This window comes from Sciurus vulgaris (genome assembly GCF_902686455.1).
Source record: "Sciurus vulgaris genome assembly, chromosome: 2".
Lineage (NCBI taxonomy): Eukaryota > Metazoa > Chordata > Mammalia > Rodentia > Sciuridae > Sciurus > Sciurus vulgaris.
In genome coordinates this window covers 111168857-111187493 of record NC_136462.1, presented here as the reverse complement: position 1 = coordinate 111187493, position 18637 = coordinate 111168857, and the positions used below count along the sequence as shown (strand labels likewise).

General features: G+C 45.7%; 2 protein-coding genes across 11 annotated transcripts in view; both read right to left on the bottom strand.

Annotated features, from left to right (window-relative positions):
- Nucleotides 1–106: 106 nt before the first annotated feature.
- FBXL22 (F-box and leucine rich repeat protein 22) lies at nucleotides 107–9023 on the bottom strand. Its single transcript, XM_079125732.1, has 3 exons — nucleotides 8666–9023; nucleotides 5722–6343; nucleotides 107–403 (listed from the first exon to the last, which is right to left on the bottom strand). The coding sequence occupies exons 1-2, from the start codon at nucleotides 8998–9000 to the stop codon at nucleotides 6001–6003; spliced, it is 678 nt and encodes a 225-aa protein (XP_078981858.1). The 5' UTR covers nucleotides 9001–9023; the 3' UTR covers nucleotides 107–403; nucleotides 5722–6000.
- A 2489-nt stretch (nucleotides 9024–11512) lies between these two features.
- USP3 (ubiquitin specific peptidase 3) overlaps nucleotides 11513–18637 on the bottom strand; it is a 96732-nt gene continuing 89607 nt past the window's right edge. For all 10 annotated transcript variants that reach the window (XM_079125682.1, XM_079125678.1, XM_079125685.1 and 7 more), the window contains 4 exons: nucleotides 17173–17291; nucleotides 16767–16880; nucleotides 16541–16608; nucleotides 11513–15036 (listed from right to left, as the gene is read on the bottom strand). In XM_079125682.1, coding sequence (XP_078981808.1) covers nucleotides 14871–15036; nucleotides 16541–16608; nucleotides 16767–16880; nucleotides 17173–17291 — 467 coding nt within the window. In that variant the 3' untranslated portion in view covers nucleotides 11513–14870. The remainder of the gene's footprint in view (nucleotides 15037–16540; nucleotides 16609–16766; nucleotides 16881–17172; nucleotides 17292–18637) is intronic.

Here is an 18637-nt window from a genome sequence, read left to right as displayed (position 1 = left end):
CTCAGTCAGGTTTTTCCCTCCATATTTTTGGTCACTTTTGATAGGTTTGCATGGAACCATTTTTGGTGCATTTTTAGTTGGGAATGGTACCTTTTTGTAAACCCACCCAGTGAACATGAAATTGTACATTGTGTATAATTGTTCATTAGAAAGGACAGTTTTACATGAATATTCACATATTTATTTTGTTTTAATTTGAATTGCCTGTGCAGGGTTCCTTATGCAGAGAAATAAAGCAGATTCAGAAATCAGAGTGTAGACTTCTTTTGTTGCTTCCGGTGGAGCTGCAGCCTGCGAGTTGCTGGCAAAGCAGACATCAGTCTTGAAAGCTGGAGCTTTGGTTTAGGTCAACCTCACTTTGACCAATTCAGAAATCTTTCTTCACATTTGGGGAGGGCTTCACCTGGAAATGACATTGCAGAAAACTGTCATGATAGTAGCCAGAGTTCAGACACCCTCTTTGCATTTGTTCTTCTGTCATCCTGGGTCCCTCTCACTTGTTCACTCACCCAGGGTACTTGTGTCAGCTGCTGGCCCAGCCTCGTGGCACCACCCCTCCCTCTCCAAACAGGCAGCTCCGCCAGCCAGCATCACATGGTGCTGGCCCTGCCTGCAAAGAACCGGAGAATACGGAATGAGCAAGTGATGGCATTTAAAGAACAGGATAGTTTAAAACAAGTTGTCACTTCTGCCAGGAGAGCAGCTAAGTGGGAGGCGGTGCAGAGAGGACAGCTCTCAGTGGAAGGCACTTAGCCTGTATAAATGAGTGGCTGTGGATGAATGAATGTGAGAATGGAGGTGAGAAGTAGTACGTGGCTTGCACATCCTTGCGCATAGGGTGGTGGGGGTTATGCAGGGGGTTAGGGAAGAGCCACGTTTGGTACATGAACTGAGCCCCTGTGATCCCTCTGTGATGTGTTTGTGTGTTTAGGAATGACAGAATGAGCATGTGTTCTGGGGACAGGGCCATCCTGAGAGGAGCCATTAGGCTCTATGAGGCTCCAGCTGCCAGAACATGAGCAGGAAGAGGGCAAGGGCTGGGTGACTCGTTGCCTCTACCTTCACAGGTCTGTGCCATAAGCTGCTTCCAGTGGACTTCATAGACAGGATTTTTGTCGACAGCGTGCCCATGTGATGTGCCAGGCAAAGAGTCTTAGAAGCAGACATTTTCCACAAGAAAGGTAGAAGATGTATTTTTTCAATGAGAAAGCAGAAGAAACACATTTTTGCCAGCTAAGATAATCTGGTTAATGGATCTTGCCCATGAGAAGACTAAGATGAGAATGATGAAGTTTTTTGTTTTACGGAAAAAAAGACTTCAATTGGAATTGGGTCTCAGGGGGAAACCACAGCTTCTGGGGAACGCCAAGATGTTCTGGGTAGAGATAGGCCCTTAATTTTGTGAGTCGGGTCAGTAGCAGTGTTGAAGGGCTGAGGTTGAAGCACTCTCTGGGGTGAGACACTGCCTAGGCTGCTGGGCCAAGGGAGAATGTGTCTAAGAAAGGACTCTGCGCTGGAGGTTTCTTATCCCCTGGGCTATTCCTAATGGTAAGTGATTGTCGCTCTTGCTGAGCTGGCTGAGGGTGTACAAAGCTGAAGGATATGGCTGTAGCCCAAAGATTGTTTCAAGTGAAAATAGTGCTTCTACCTTTGTGAGGCTTTGGCCTTTGCTGCCACCTTCTTCTGACCTGAGGGGGCAGGAGCACCCCAGTAGGTGGCCCTGATGAGTCCTGGTTCCTGGGTTGGGCCTCACAGACTGCTTCTCAGGAGGTCTGACCCCTGAGGGGAATCTGTCAGGACATTTTACAGCCCACTCTTTCTCAGCTGGAAAGCTGTTATTCCTTCATTCTTTTGACTGGTGAGAGCTCTGGGTGGTGGGGCTCTGATGGCCCACTGAGGGCCTGACTGCAGGTCTTTTTCTTGGTCCATATCCTGCAGAGGCTTGGGTAGTTTATTGTTTGCTGACCTCAGCGAACAGATACTTGCAGTTTGTTTGTTTTGTTTTTGACCTGTAAACAATTTCAAGAAAAGTTCGACCCCCTGCCTTTAGAATTTCAGATTTCCCCAGATACTTCTCAAGGTATGCCCAATGAGGGCTACATCTGGTGAGCCCATTTTTTAGCATTTTTCCCCTTCTGATTTTAGTCTTTTTAGAAAATCATTTAGTTATACATGACAGTAGATGCATTTTGACATCAAATATAAATGGAGTGTAATTTCTTGTTCTTCTGGTTGTACATGATGTAAGTTACACAGGTCATGTAATCATATATGCACATAGGGTAATAATGTCTGATTTATTCTATTCTTCCCACCCCTACCCGTCTCCTCTCCCTTCACTCCCCTCCGTCTAAGCCAAAGTACCTCTAGTCTTCCCTAGCCCTATTCCCCTTATTGTAAATTAGCATCCACATATCAGAGAAAACAATTAGCCTTTGGTTCTTTGGGATTGGCTAATTTTGCTTAGTCTGATATGCTAAGAAGCTTAGAGCTGGAGGGGAGGTCTCTAAGGGTCAAATGATCTCCTTTACAGGCTGGAACTCCAAGGCCAGGCCAGGGGAAGCACTCTATCACAGCTGCAGCAGCTTCCTAGCAGCATACTGTGGTAGATGCTAGGAGGCTCAGTCAGCTTCTTCCCAGCATTCAGTACGTGCAGAAACAGGCATGTGTCCTTGCACAACAAACCTCCAAGCTTTACCTCCCACTTCTGGGGACTCTGGAACACCTGACCCAAGTGAACGTGGCCTGATCTTTCTACCAGCCTGAGAGTCAGCATGTTGTGGTCGACTGGGCAGCTTCCATTCAGGGAGCAGCATCTTACCACAGTGCTGAGGTGTGACTCTCCTAGCTTTCCTGCATGTGAGCTTGGCTGCCTTGACCAAAACAGATTGAAAAGATTTGATATTCCAGGAACTAGGGCAAGTCTATAGTCTAAAAGTCTATGAGGATGCAAGTGGCCTACTTCCAGGTGGCTCTAGAACACCATCAGTCTCCCATCTGCCCCGCTTACCTTCCCTGGAGGTGCCTTGTGCTTCTTGACTCTGTCTTTGCTGAGCTGTCTGCTGACACCAACGTTGTTCTCACAGAATCACAGAACCTGTAGGAGCTGGGGGCAGCCCTCAGGTTCAGCTCAAAGGCTCTGTCCTCCATCAAGTGATGCTGGCCCACCCACGTACAGAACTGGCTTTCTTCTTCCCAGTGCCTGGGCCTTGTGAGTCCTGCTAGCCACTTAGCTTTTCTAGCTCTCCATGGGCTGCAGGCACCACACATTTAGTCTCATAACTTTGTCACATAGAAGGTGGTACCGATCCTATTTTACATATGAAGAAACAGGCTCAGAGAAGTTGTAACTTGGAGAAGCTGTGGACAGCAAAGCTGGGAGATGTACTCAAGAACACCCCTCACTCCCAGCTGCATATCTTCTCCCAACTAGGGCCAAGTCCCTTGGCCTGGCCCAGTCCATAGCCAATACCCAGTAAATGCTGCTTAGAATGAACTGGTTGATTATTTAAGTATTCAGTGCCTCTTGGGCAAACCTCTGAGAAGACCTTGGAAGTTGTTTGAGATTAAGCAGGGCATGCCTCCTATGGTGAACAATGACTAGGAAGGTAGAGTGGATAGTTGTGATTCCTATCAGTGGCCACGGTCTGAGAACACCTAAAATGGCCCTTGGCTCAGGGTCCCGAAGCACTCCTGGCCACAGTGAGAGCCACTTTAGGGTCCTGAAACAATACTGGACACAGGCATCAGCACAGCTTTGGTTTTGTGGTCCCTACAGTTTCGGTGTGTGGGGGTTAGCCTGGGAACCTAACCCTCGTTTACAGACAGTTACATGGGATAGGGACTTTAGGGGGATGCAGGTTGTCCCATTTAAACTCAACCTGCAGTGACCTTTACTTTACAAACACAATCCTGATCCTTACAAAAATCCCACAAACAAGGTTTTCTAGCTACCCCTAATTAACATAAAGAAACAGGTTTGGGGAGAGCTGACCTGCCTTTGGTGTCAGGGCTAGAAAGTGAGGGGAATGGAATACAGACCCATATCCATTAGGCCTGAAGCCAGGATCCTGTTATTCCCAGACTAAACTACCAATTTAGGGCAGACAGGACCTGCTGGGAATTGGGGCTTATTAGGATGATGAAAGCAAAACCCTGGGGTTAAAGCGACTGTTTTAGACATTCAACACAATTCCTGCTCCCCACAAGCTCAAGCTTTCTTTCAACACTGTTCATTGTAGTGGGAGAATTAAGTCCCTGAAAGAACCCTTTCAAGTCCAGAGGAATGCAGGGTAAACTGGAAAGTCACCTGGAAGGAGCCTGGGTCCCAAAGGCTATCAGTGGCTTATCCCCCTCCACTGCAGCTGGTTGGGTCTGGCTTTTCACACCAGGTTAGAAGGGATTATGCCAGGAAAGGGCTTGGGATGGTTACCCTGTTCTGGTGTAAGCACTGCCCCAGCCAAGGGACTAGGAGAAGCAGAGAAGCCCTTCACCAGTTGCCAGCAGGGCCCAGCAGGGCAGGGAGATCGCCTGCCTACCTACCTGTACCTAGAGAAATTTCTGGGACTTACCTTGTTATTGTCTATTATCCCCTGCTGGGATAAAATGACCTTTAGTTTTTATTTCATCTTTACTACAATCTGTCCCTGCATAGATCCTTCCATCCCTTCTGTGATCTCTCCCTCTTGACTCTCCTCCTTACTCTGCAACAGCCACACTGACCACCTTGCTGTTTCCCCAATGCATCAACCATGCTCCTAGACTGGGGCACGTGAAGTTCTCTTGGCCTGGAATATTTTTCAGATGGCTGACTTGGTTCTCTGGCTCACCTCATGTCTCAAGTATCACCTTCTCAATGAGGTTTATGTTGGCCAACCCATTCTAAATGCCTTCCCCAACCATTTCTTTTTCAGCAATCCCCAAATCTTCCCTATAGCTTCTCACTTAATGTATTATCCAGAATGTAAGCCCCACCAGAACAGAATGTCTCCTTTATCCTTGTTCTTTCCTATTTGGGCGACAAATTAAGGAACCTGTGATTAGGGATCGGGACGCCCTTTCAGAAGGGAGAAACACCTGGCTACTGCCACATGAAGGGTCTTACAGCTGGCGGTGGGTGGAGCCGGAGTGTGAACATCGCCCACCATTCCTGCTCCCGTGCCTCTTCCGCTTACCCAGTGTTCCCCGTGTACCTGGGACTGGAGGCTGCGAGCCCTTACTAAGGCCCTGAAATTAAAATTGGGAGTCCAGGCATGTGCCCACGTCCAGCAAAACCAGCAGGTAAAAACTTATAATGGTTCCCTTATCATCTTGACCAGGGTTACTGCTGTTGTTTTAAAATCTTTAGCTTTCTGCTTCCAAATGACATACTTTTCCTTTATGAGAATGGTAGAAATATCGGTTAACTACGCAGTTTACATATGGAAGAATGAGAACGGATTTTCTAGAATGGCTTCGGCAGTCTTTCTAGGACCACATCAGACCCCAGGAAAGACAAATAGACGGGGTGAGCGTGGGTCAAGCCGCGAGCCAGCCCTCAGGCGCAGCAGGACTCTGCAGAAGCCCTCCTAGGGGGGACTGCGGGCGGCAGCCGGGCCGCAGCGGGGTCACTGCGCCTGGTTCCCCAGGCTGCGCGCGGCCCCGGAGCCCCCTGCCTGTAAAAAGCGCCGCCCGCGAGCTCCGGATGCTCCAGCCCACTCCACCGCCGTTATGGAGACCCACCACGGCAGTCCGAGTCCCGGAGGATGGCGCAAGGGACTCCTGCCACGGCAGAAAAAGGAATGGCGCTGGTATTTAGTGAGCACCACAGAGTGTTTTCCAAACAATCGGTCGTTTAATTTCGCCTTCATCCCCTGTATAAAATCGTGATGTGAGGTAGGCAGGCAGGCTTTATCCCCGACGTACAGACGGGAAGAATGAGGCTAAGAAGACGCGGCGGCGGTGGGCTCCAAGCCAGGACGGTCTGATACCAAGGTGCCCCCTCTCTGGGCCACGGCGGGCTTACCGTGGAGGCAGCTTGCGGAGGGCCGCGCCCGACGCTGGCGAACGTGGGAGGCGGTCGGGGATCATGGCTGCGCTGTGTTCGGCGCGCAGGGCCAGGCGCGGGCAGGCGGCGCGCAGGCGGCGCAGGCCGGCGGCGCTCACGTTGCGGCAGAAGTCCACGTGCAGCGTTTGCAGCGCGCACCCGTGAGCCGCCACGGCCGCCAGCGTGCGGTTGGTCACGCGCGCGCAGTTCTCCAGACGCAGCGCGCGCAAGCGCGGGCAACAGCGCAGCAGGCGGGCCAGGCAGTCGTCAGTGACGTGGCCGCAACCCGACAGCGTGACCGACGCAAGGTTGGGGCACCTGCGGGGAGAGCGCTGTGACCCGGCGTGGTAGGGGCGCGTGCAGGGACTCACTGACTCGATTAGTACACCCAACTGCACGCTACACGCACAGGGGACTCTGCCTTTTACCGAGTTGAGGAAGTCACCTTCAATGAGCAGCCAGGATACCAACCTGGGCTTTCTAGACCATTTCCCCAGCCCTTTCTGCCTCTGCACCCCAACTCTGTACCTTAATTTGGCTCAGTTTCAGGAGCCTCAGTAAGGCACCTGGCCCCCAGAGACCCAAGCTTTCTGTGAACTCAGGGCTGGTGGTTCCAGGGGATGAGTCTTTCGTTTTCTCTGGACTCAAAGCTTAGGCCAAGGCCCCCGGGATACCTTTGGCTGGATTTCGGTGGGAAGAGGGGTTTCCTTGGGGAATGGCTTAGTGAAATGGAGGCCAGGGAGTTGCGCCCGCCTCAGAGTTGGCTCTAGAGCCCAGTTTCAGCTGGGTTGGCTGGGGGCAGTTACTGCATCCCCTGGAGGCCAGCCAGGAACAAGTCAGCACCCACAGGCAGCTAGACAGGGCACAGAGGTACATATACAATCAGGGACACTCAGGGAGCTGGCCAGGAAAGCTACAGGCCCCTCTGCTCCAGGATCACCAGCACCTGCAGGAGAAAAGATCTTGAGCAAAGTTAGACTTGGCATATTTCAGTGTGCCTTACCACTCACCGAGCCTTAGTTTTCCTGTGTGTGCAGCAATGGGGTGGATGTTTACCTGTGGGGTTGTGAGGATTGAGTAGGATTTGGGGTGTAAAAAGAGCCTGCAACAGGCTTCCTATACAGCTGTAACTCACTTTTCTAGAAACTAAAACAGGACCAGATTGCTTCTGCTACAGGATTGTCTCATGGCCCTGTGAATCTAGCCAGAGGGAATTGAGTCTGGCCTGGTCCCTTTCCCCATCAGCCTCCCCCTTAGTTCTTTGACTGCACTTGGCTGACTGATCCCCACTCCCTTCTGCTGGGGAACAGAAGGAACTAAAATATACTGGGCCCAGCCACATTTCACACACTGAGCCCACACCTTCCTTAAATTAATGTGCTTTCTTTAATTACATCAATGGAGAAGCCTTTTGCTCTTTCTGTGACACCAGGGCCCAGGAGGTCCACTCCACACCTTGCTGGGTTGGAGAATTAAGTCTGGTCCTCATAAAGCAAGAAAACAAAAATTCAGGACTCTTCCTGCTCACTCTCATATCACCTTCATTTCTGATCCTTGTTAACTCATCCAAACAACCTGGACTGGTCTAGTCGGCCTAGCCCCAAGTCCTTCTTCTGTTTTCTTCCTTCCAATTTTCAAAAAATGAAGGGTGGCCAAACAACCTGGACTGGTCTAGTCGGCCTAGCCCCAAGTCCTTCTTCTGTTTTCTTCCTTCCAATTTTCAAAAAATGAAAGGTGGGTGAGATTGTTTCCTCCCATTCCTGTCCTGCTGCCAGAAACAGCAGCTATTAACCTTGGGTGGCAGCAAGCCAGCCCAGCTTGTTAGGATCAGGGTGCTTTTCTCAGAGGCAGGATGGGCTGGTATGAGCTCTGTAAGCTCCCTGGCTGCTCTATCCTGGAGGAAGCTGGCCTGGTGGCCCAGCCTGTGCTGGGGGTGCAGTTGAAATATTGAATACAGGATGTTTGGGGGCCACACTTAATTAATTATTCAATATTGATTTGAAATTGAAATTTAATTGGGTGGTCCATAAAATCTGGCAACCCTAGATGGTAGACAAATCATACCACCTCTTGGAGGATTAGTTCGCTCCTTTGTAAAAGGAAACTAAACTCCTGCCCTGGGATCACTGTGATTAGTAAAGTCCTCAAAGGAGACCATTATTTATTGCTACTTCCAGAGTCTGGTTTGGCTCAGCTAAATCAAACACCCAGACTCTCCTTCCTCGGCATTTCTCAGGCCATTGGGGCTCCTTGCTAGGGCCAAAATGGAGAGTTATGCTGATTACTGAATTTGGGAGCCTGTCCTTGAAACTCCAGGTCTAGCTGGACCCACTCAGCACTTAATGGCTGCCAGAGAGGATAGCTGGCAAAGAGCAGGGACAGCTCAGCCCAGTGCCTTTACAGCAGAGGCAGTTCTGGGACCCTGAGGCTGAGAGGAGTTTTAGCAGATAGGTCAAATTTTTGCCCATCTGCTGAAAGCTGCACTGAGTTCTGGGACTGGGCATTTGCCTTGGGCCTAGTCTGAGGTGTCCCAAAACAGAAGCATGTTGATCTTATAATTTGCACTTCCCTGGTTCCCACCCTCCTGCCCCAGAGCCAGCACCAGCAAAGTCAGAGCTGCTCAGGAACAAAGCTGCCTACCTGTCACACACCTGGAGGAGGAAATCACTGACCAGGCTCTCATGCCGGCTGCAGATGCTCCTCTGGAAGGTGCTCTTAAGCCAGTCCTCAATGTTGCACACCTGTACACGGCTGGAGTGCCAGCAGATGGACAGGCTGCGCAGTGCTGGGCCCAGAAGGAAGTTGTCCTTCTTGAGCTCAGTCAGGGAACGGAAGTGCAGCAGAGGCCAAAGTGCAGGATCCTCAAACACATCATGGAGCTGGGAGCAGGTCCTGGCAAGGCTCTTCCTGCTGTCCTTGTCCAGGAAGGAGAAGAGGTGCAACAGGCACTCCCGGTTGAGCTGGGTTATGTGCATGGTGAGCAGCAGCCATGAGTGTACCCAGCCAGGGCTGACCTGCCTCCTGCTGCTCCTCCCCAGCTCAGGGCTGGTGGACATATATGGTTGAGGAATGGTGTTTATTTTTGGCCAACAACTGGTCCTGAAGCTCTGAGGGTTGGCGGGTGGGGTTTGCAGGATGCAGGATCCAGACATACATGTAGCAGTCTGTGGCTCGGCTTATGTTCAGAGGGATTGAAATCCTGGCAGAAAAGCAGTCTATTGAAGTTAAATAGTTTCCTTAAAAGGGATTTCTTTTCCTTTTAGCTGACAATGGTGTTTAGCAGAGTTCTTTTGGCTTTTCCTAAGGCATTTTCATTGGAGGTGGCTGGCCACACCAGCTGTCTGGGCTTGCAGTCTACCCACTGGCAGGGAGGCTTTGGGAGTATTAACTAGTTCTGTAGGACATCAATGTGGGTCTTTTGCTTCACCCTTACCAGGAAAAGGCCTGCTGGATGTCAAAGCTAAGGGTGATGGTGCTTTCAGAGCTGGAACCAGAATCCATGTCATGCCTCTTTTACTTCTGTTCGGTATACTGATGGCTTCCAGGTGAGACTGAGCTGGCTTCAAATCCTACAGTCCTCCTGGAAGAGAGGATTTCTTTAACTTCGCAGATGGCTCTGATTTTACCAAGTTGTTTCATAAAAGATTTAACTGAAGTAGTTTATCTTTCCAAGGCTTTTACTTTCAGCTTTAGTTCATTTGGCTTTATGTTTTTCATGTGTCCTTCTCCTTTTAGCTTGTACTTTCCAAAGTATCAGGATAAATGAGGTAGCTCTTAATACAACACTATGTTAAACACTTTCACGTATTTCACGTTTGCTGTTGAAGGCAGCCACAGCATCTGCTGTGAGTGTTCTTCCCTCTCAAAGAAACCCATGGGTTATCCCCTGCCCTCTCATGATCCTGTGGTCAAGTAGCCTGGGGATTGCATCCATTAAGTTCTCCCTTCCTAAAGCACCTGAGGCCTCCAATATGGTGGACCTACTTCCTAATACCTCTTCACCCCCAGGCCTGTGGCCCTGCCTTCATTCCCCTGCTGTGAGTTCCTAGTTTGTTGATGGGTTGGTTTGGAGTGCTGCTGTAGAGGCCACATTCTACCTTTGCAGTACTGAGGTAAGGATGTTTTCCTCTGCTAGCCTAAGGAACACCATCTCAATGGTCACTTTTGTTTATTCCCCTGCTTGAACTGGAATTAGAAGACTTGTTTCTGGATGCGTACAGTGACACCGATGGCCATGCTGTACCTGCTTCTGGAATCGAGGCTCACATGTGCTAAACAGGCAGCTAAGGAAAGGAGAACACAGCTGTCCTAATCAGCATCCCTGCCCTGAGCAGTCTCATCTGGTCCTCCTGAGCCTGTTACCCCAGCATGAGGAGGGGACATGAAGGGTGCCTTCTTTTCTGCTCATATTTAAAGCTCATCATTTGAGTTGTTCAGAATGACAGCTGAAGCCTTTTGGGCGGGTCTGAGTATGCTGCTCCACTGCAGAGATGACTGTAGTACTACAGGCAGGTTTCTAGAATTATCTCCACATTCCCTCCCACAATCTTCTCAAACCAGCACTTCACACAGAGTTGGCTGGCCCTTAGGACTAAGTGGTCCTTTCAGCTTATTAAAAAACAGAACAGTGCAATCCTGTTACCTGCTGGGTAAGAGCCCTTGGTGGTTCCCCATGGCTTCCCAGCTGCACTATTGCAGCCCTGCTGAAAGAGCAAAAGACTGACAGGGAGAATGTGCAAAGCCTTGTCCCTTTTGCTGCTGCTCCAAGTGAATGGCAAGAGGCATCCCAGACCAGGGGATGGGCCCCATGGGGTAAGCATGCCAGCTGAGGGTCTAACACGCAGACAGGCAGCTGATGGCTCTGCCCTTTTGGCCTTGTCTCAGCTCTGCTGTTTGGCACAGCAGTGGCACCTGAACAGCACAGGTGCCAAAAGGAAGTGTGCCTTGTGGAGCATGGAAGCAAGAGTCTGAGCTGTAGGCACCTCTGCCTTCAGTTTTAGAAGATTGACAGAAACAGGCAAATAGGTAAAACAGGAAAGCAACAGGTGTGGAGACAGTTGTTCCTGTGTTTGCTGTTTGCAGGAGGCATGGGACAGAGGAAGGGTGTCATAAGCAGAATATTTAATAGCTGCACGTATTTTGTCTATTTTACTTTAAAAGATGATCAATAATCTTTTTATCAGAGCCCCAAAACTGGTTCTTCAAGGTAGCTTCTGGCTGTAAGGGAAGGAAAGAAACTTCATTTCCATAAGATCAGTAGTCACCAGGAAATTGGGAGGATTTCACTGAGCCAGGTGAATGGGCTCGGACCCCTGACGGTGGCCACTCCCTTGTGGCATTGCCTACTCCATCCTTCCCACATTCAGCAGCAGGTTCAAAGTCCTGGGGCTTCTGAAAGAACTGGTACTTTGTGATAGTTAAGGCCCAGAGCTGGAGTCAGTGTATCACTTATGTGACTGAAAGGGGTTCAGAAATAATAAGCAGAAAGAAAGAGAACAGACCTTTAATGATACTTTTCACAGAATAGTTCAGGCTGGTGAAGCAGAAAAGGGATGTGATTACAACTTGAATGAATCAGTCACTTGCACAATTAAACAATCCTCTTGGCATTAATACACACTAGGTTTTAATGGCAAACACAAACGTCCACAGCACAACCAGCATGTGGAGGCTGTCACGCTCACACCTGAGGAGGTTCTGCACCAGTGATGAAGTGCAGAGACTTGGACCAGAGACAATGCCACATACTCCTCCTTCCTGGGCCAGAGGCATCATCCTGTGGGCACACCCTGGTCATAGGGAACCCGCACCCTGACTGCGGGCAAAGGCCTTGCCATGAGCCTTTCCAGGCCCCACATGCAGAGGCTCCTTCAGTAACAGAAGGTCCAGGAGAGAGTTTAGGGGATGGTAGAAGTCACAATGGGATAAATATGTACATAAATATTTATGTACACTAAACCAATGGAGAGGTTTGGCTTTAAGAAATAAATATGTCCCATCCCAGAAACCACGCTGTTGAGTAGGTTCCACAGGCGAGACACACATTTAACACTTAAGCAGGCCCAGCACACTTAACTGGTTTAATTCTATTACATCTGTCATCACTATACACTGAGTAGAATACAGTGGATAAGCAAAGGTTTCTCCACCATGGAGAGAGATTTGTGTTGCCACAAACTGTTTCTATCCCACCTGTGTGGGAGGACTTCTGAGAATTTCCTGTTCCATGGAGCCACATGACATGAGGCCCTGCCTCAGCATAAGCTCTGAGCAAGAAGCCACATGCAGGCTAGAGACAACATGGCGCGGGAAAGCCCTGGAGAGCAAAGAAAGATCCGTTAACAGCAGTGTGATAAGGCTACAGCTACAGAATGAAAATACAGATAGGCACATTTACATCATGGGCGTTCAGATGCATAATCCAAATGGATCCAGTCACTTTCCAAGAGTCTTCATGATACCACTCTAAACGTTTCTGCTTAAGTAAAATCAAGGAATAAAAATGCTACAAAAATTCAAAAACAAGATGTGTTCTTCACATAAACCAACAGCACTGCCGGTCTGAAGACCACTTTCTCTAACAAAGTAGTCCAGCCTGCTGCTAAGTTCTATTTAGTATGAAACGACAGCTCTTCATCAGTATTGATTCTGTCAGTTTTTACTGTTCAGTCATCTCAGTGCCCACTCCAAGACTGGACTCCTAAGTGTGATGTTAGATAATCTAGTTGTCTACCTTCTGAGCCAAAGAGCCTGAACTCAGCAGAACTGAGCAAGGTCAGAGGAGACTTATTTTTCGGGTTCAGTTATATGTGTTTTAATGTACTGATTGACAGATTAGCATAAATCACGTCAAACTCATTTCTGTAGACTAAATGTCATATTTTCAAATAGTTCCACCTAATATAATTTACCACTGTAAACTATTTTAAATACTTCCCTCTTAATTGCCTGCTAGGACTCTGATTCTTAACTGTAGGCTCTAAACATGATGGCAAAGCTTTATTCTTTGGAGTGAAAACTTACATCAGTGTTGTCCAAGAGAATTCTATGTATTGTGGAATGTCCTAGACCTACACAATCCTAGCCGGGTGTGGGTGTTGAGCACTGGAGATATGACTAGTGTGACTGAGGAATTGAGTTTTAGATTTAAATAACCACATGTGGCCATCATATTAGATAACACAAGTTTAGACATAACTGTAATTTGCTCCCTGTCACGTTAAGATATTTATCCAGCAAATGTGTTCTGCTCTGAGAGAACGTGGGATTTATCCAGCTAATTATTAAGATGGAAATGGTACCACATCTGCTCCTACAATTATAAACAACTGACCTAGGAGGAAAGCCATCAGACTTTCTTTTACATTCATACACTTGAAAAAGTCTTGACTATTGTTTCCTTTTAATTAAAAAAAAAAACAAAGATTGCCGAAAAGTCTGCTTGATTGACTGAACATGAAATGTATTTTGTCCTTTGTTGAGAGAAAGGAGGAAACAATGACAGGGACAAGAAATGAACATGAAAGCAGCATGCAGTTCAATGCCTGCATGCCTATGCTGGCATTCTTACTCTCCCCAAATAATTTACAAGTAATGCCATCACCCCAAAATTAAAGAGCTGTCTTAGAACCCTTGAGAAATCACAACTGCCTTCTTTAGATGTTCTCTGGGTTCAAATTTCACTTTGAGCTCCATCTAAATAGTGCCTGTACCTATTTTTATGGATAACAGTTTTGAAACATACACTACTGAGTACAAGAATACAAACCATACTTATTCAAAGTGAGAATATTTTCAACTTGCTCTGCTCTCAGCATAGGTCAAGAGACTTAAAACTCAGAGTAGCAATGACTCAACTTCCCACTGTAAAAGCAGACCCCACGATGACGCCTGGAGTGTAGGTTATGGCCACCATCAACTCTGGACCATCTCCGCCTCAGATGGTCAAGCAAGAAGAAAGTCTAAAGCAGACATGCAGTTACTCCCAGTGCTACAACTAAAGAGGGACTTAGATGCTGATTCAAAAAGGAAAAAAAAAAAGCTATGATTTTCTCAACAGATAACACCTGTACCATGTAGCAGACCACAGAATTTTTTAAATGCTAATGTTCTTATTTGGATTTTTCTGTATTCCTGGCCTGTCTCCACCATGAAAACACAAAACAAAAACTCCAAAAACTGAAAAACCCAGAAAATAGAGTAATTTTTGAATTTTCAGTACAGGTATAAGTGGACCAAAAAATTTTATTTATTTAGTGCTGATAAACAGCAGTCATGAGACACCACCAGCAGCAATTACCTGGTCTACTTAAGGATGCCCTCTCAGTTATCTTTTACAGTCAAAAAGAATGATTACTGAGCAGTCACTGAAATCTCGTGGGCCACAAATTCCACACACACATGATCCTTGATTGGGAGTAAACCTGATCTCCATCCCAGATGTGAAAAGGCAGCAGGCAGTTATGTCACTCTTCACACTCAAGAGCATGCCTTGCTTTCAGCATGTGAGAGTAACAAAAGCATTGATGTAAATGTGCTCGAAGTGAGAACTGAAAACATTAATATAAAAAAGGCAAACAGAACTAAGTTCTTGAAAACTACATATAAAAATTGAATTATTACAACTAAAGCAGCAAATCAAAATGTCTGCTGAGGTTTTCTGGTAGAACAAGAACAATAAAAAATTAGTTGGTGCCCATGTTCAATAAGTCACTACTAATGACACAACTAAACCCAAAACAGGAAATTGAAAAGTGCATAATGAAATTAAATCTTGGATCAAGTATTTATGGAAAATTGGAAATGTTGTCCGGTATAGTTGATGAATAATGATTCAGAGGAGGTATTAAAGTTTATCTGATCCAGCTTTGGCCTGGCGCTCCACATAAAAAAGGATGTAGGCCTTTGCCTTCACTACGGTCTCTTCGTCAGTCAGTGTTACAGTACTGTCATTGAAATGGAACCAGCGGCCTTCATGAGTTGCATATGCCGTGTAATGTCCAGAACCAACCCTGTAAAGAAAAGGCACAAGATCAAAGAAAAACAAGACTGCAGAAGTCACAAGGACGTGTGCAAACATATGACCATTTGTTATATGTATAATAGATTTTAATAAATCCTGTAATTAAACTTTTGGTTTAAGATAGTTGACTGAGCTCATGTGTTTATTTTCCTTCAAACCCACTGAAAAGATAAGCAATATATTGATACTGGAAAACAGGAAAGAATACCATCAATTGACCAGAAATTGAGGGTTTTCTAGAACACACAAAGCAGATAGCACTGGATTAACAGGAAAACTAAACAGAATTGTAAAACTTTTAACCTAACAAGTCAAAGCCTACAGAGACATGGAAAACTGAATGCCAGATTTCTTGTCAGAATCTTGGAAAAAACAGCTTAGGAACCAGTCTGCCTCAGTGGAAGCACCTTCCCTGATACTTTGGTTATCAAGGGCTTTTCCCTGTCAGCATGACCCAGCTGTCACACACAGCATCCCAGGGTCAGCCCTCCCCATCAGGAGAGAGACCTAGTAGAAAAACCCTTACTGCAAAAGACAAAAACATAAAAGTTATGAACTAATCTTCAATTTGGGTACAAATGAAAACTCAAATTGATGACTTGGAAAAAACATGCCATGGTGGCGTGGAAAACATGCCATGGTGGTCTTTGGAAACAGAGACAGAAGATACAGCCAGGAAACTAACTATACACTTAATAGGAATTCCAGAAGAGAGAGAAGAGAATGAGGTAGAACATATAAACATGTCCGTGAGGTGAAGACTAAAAGTATCCCTACTAGCTACCAAGCAGTAATGCACCTAATATTTCTTAAGTCCAAAAGTAGATGATCCTACAACTTCCAGAGAAAAAACAGGGATGCCTATAAAGAAGTGAGAATTAGATTTGTACTGGATTTGTCATATGTAACACTAGATGGTGACATCAACAGGTAATGTCTACAAAGTTGTGAGGAAAAGGATTTTAAACATGGGTATTGATTTGCCCAAGTATAGCAGTCCATGTTTGAAGGTAAAATAACCATTCTCAAATGACCAAAAATAAGAAGGTATGTACCTCTAGTATTAGCTTTCAAGGAAAAAAAAAATGTAAATCAAAATTAAAAATGAATCTTTAAGGTACATGACATGGGTAAATTATTTCAAATGTTATTCCATTTCCCCCTCATATAAATTTTAATTAGCAAAGAAAATAAATGACTTGGGAGTGAAGATGACTCAGGATATTGTGGACAAAAGATTAGGTGCTCGATTCTGGACTCAAATGAACCATTCTCCATTTTGCTTTTATGTTCCTTCTCTTACTGCTTCACAACGTCCTCTCAGGAACTCTTTTCATATCAAGATCGAAGGAAAGTTCTACTTGACCTATTTTAATGAGTCTGAATTCATTTTTAGGGAGTTCAGAGAGAATTAACAAAACTGGTGCAAAATTGCAGGTGTTCTTATCCATACCAGTTGTTCCCACCCACAAGCAGAAAACTAACATACTCACCCAGAACCATGGTGCACCACTACAGCAGCAAGGTCATACAGGCAGTTCTCTGGGCCACTGTTCTCGGGCTGTGGAACAAGGGAGAAGGCATCACCAGAACTGGATTAGGAGCAGTGGCCAATGACATCAGAGTCTCTTGCCTCTCTGACTTCTACCCTTTCTGTGTGAAGACTTAATTTTAACATACAGACACCTTTTCACCATGCTAAAAAGGTAATCACCTTACCTCTAGTAAGTAGCATTTCATGTCTAAGCCTCTCAGTGGAAATTCTACGTATGTATCAACTTTGTTTCTTAAATATGCTGTCCAATGAAATCTTTTCAAATGCAAGCATAGCACCTGGATGACAGAGATAAGGATGAACACTGTGAACCAACACCCAATTTAGCTTCCAATAACTTCCAGCCTAATGTCTCTCAAATAGTATTTGAGGTACCCTATCAGTTTTTCTTCTGATCCTTGCTATTGCTTTCTTCCAGCATAACTTATGCACTCTCAAAAGTTCAGCTTTTATTGAAACCCTGGAGACCAATACAAAACAGTTCACATAGTCTAAAATTTTAAGAATTTTTTTCATTAGTCAAGCATTTCCCCTTTGAAATACCATCATAATTTGAAATTCAACACTTACCTTGGGCAGTTTTTGAATCCAAAACTTTTTTGTGGACTTTTGTTTCTTTTTGCATTTATGGCACATATATAACTCTGTCTCATCAAGTTCTTCTAAGTCAGTAAAACTGCGAAGACAATCTAAAACCAAATTGATTTTGGCAGCATTAAAACAAGATGACTTTTTTAGAGACAGTGCAGTGTAGGGGGGGAAAGTGTGAATTTGAAGCTAAATGACCCACATTTAAAGCTCAGCTGTATCAGTGACCTTAGAAAAATTAGCCTTCCTCAGGTGCAAAGTGGAAACAAAAAATGATATCTACTTTGAAAAGCTGTGCAGAGACAAGAAGTAACATGTGTAAAGCACCTGGCATCGTGCCTGACACCTGGAGATGATCAATCAATGAAAAATGATGTTGGTTTTACTACAATAAACAAAAGAATTAGTCTGGAATTCTAGTTAAAAAAAAAAAAAACTCATTCCTGATTAAATCAAAGTTTCAGGAGCAATTTCAATACATGACCTTACAGAGGACACAAAGCCCCAAACTTATAAAAAAGAAAGTAAAATTTAGATCAAACATTTCAAAGTAAACAGATCACAGAAAGTTAATCTCCAATCTCCAATGAAACTTTTGTCTAGACTCTACTCTCAAGTCCCCTACATAAATCACAGCTATTTTTTTTTTTTTTTTTTTTTTTTACAAAAAGCTTTAATTGTTTAATCTGGGGTTTGGCAAACTGTGGTTCTGAGCCAAATCTAGCCAGCCACCTGGTTTTGTAAATTATTTCTGTTGGAACACAGCCACAGCCATTTGCTTACAAATGGCCTTTTATACTACAATAGCAGAATTCAGCTGCTGGGCAGAGAGACTTTATGGGCTGCAAAACCTAACATAATTTTTCTTTGCTTTTTTACAGAAAGTCTGTCAACTCCTGCAACCAATCATATTCAGAAGTCTATATAAAATGTATGTTGTTATTCCATAGAAAAAATACTGTACCCACTGCTCAGGGCAAGAGATGGATTCTCTCCAATACCTGAGAAGCCATGGTCTATGTGCACATCTGCTAGAGTTGTGCAATGTCACTTTCCTCCCCCAGAAGTAGCCATATCCTCTAGTGTTAATAATTTCTTTGCTTATTCTTTTAGACTTCAAATATGCATTTATGTATCTTTAAACAATGTATTAGTTTGATAAGATGGGTAAGCCATGGAAGCAAAGACAAGACTGTTTCTGACTCTTGAGTTTCCAGGTCACAGTCAGCCTCAGCTTTCCTCAAGAGAGTATAAGAAAAAGTTTCCGTGGGGAAGTTAGTGGGAGTAAGGTTTAATAGGGCTTAGGTGTGGCCTGGTATTAGAGAGGCAAATACAGGGTGAAGGGCCCATGCATTCTTGAATAAGCCTTTGCTTCCTGATCCTAGTGCCTGGAAGGTACATCCTACCTCTGCCTTCTCCTCCCCTCAATTTTCATTTCTTTCCTTGG

Coding starts and splice junctions, on each gene's coding strand:
- FBXL22 (XM_079125732.1), bottom strand. CDS start 9,000: ATGCACATAACCCAGCTCAACCGGGAGTGCCTGTTGCACCTCTTCTCC. Junction 6,344..8,665: donor CTCCTCCAGGTGTGTGACAG/GTAGGCAGCTTT, acceptor CTCTCCCCGCAG/GTGCCCCAACCTTGCGTCGG.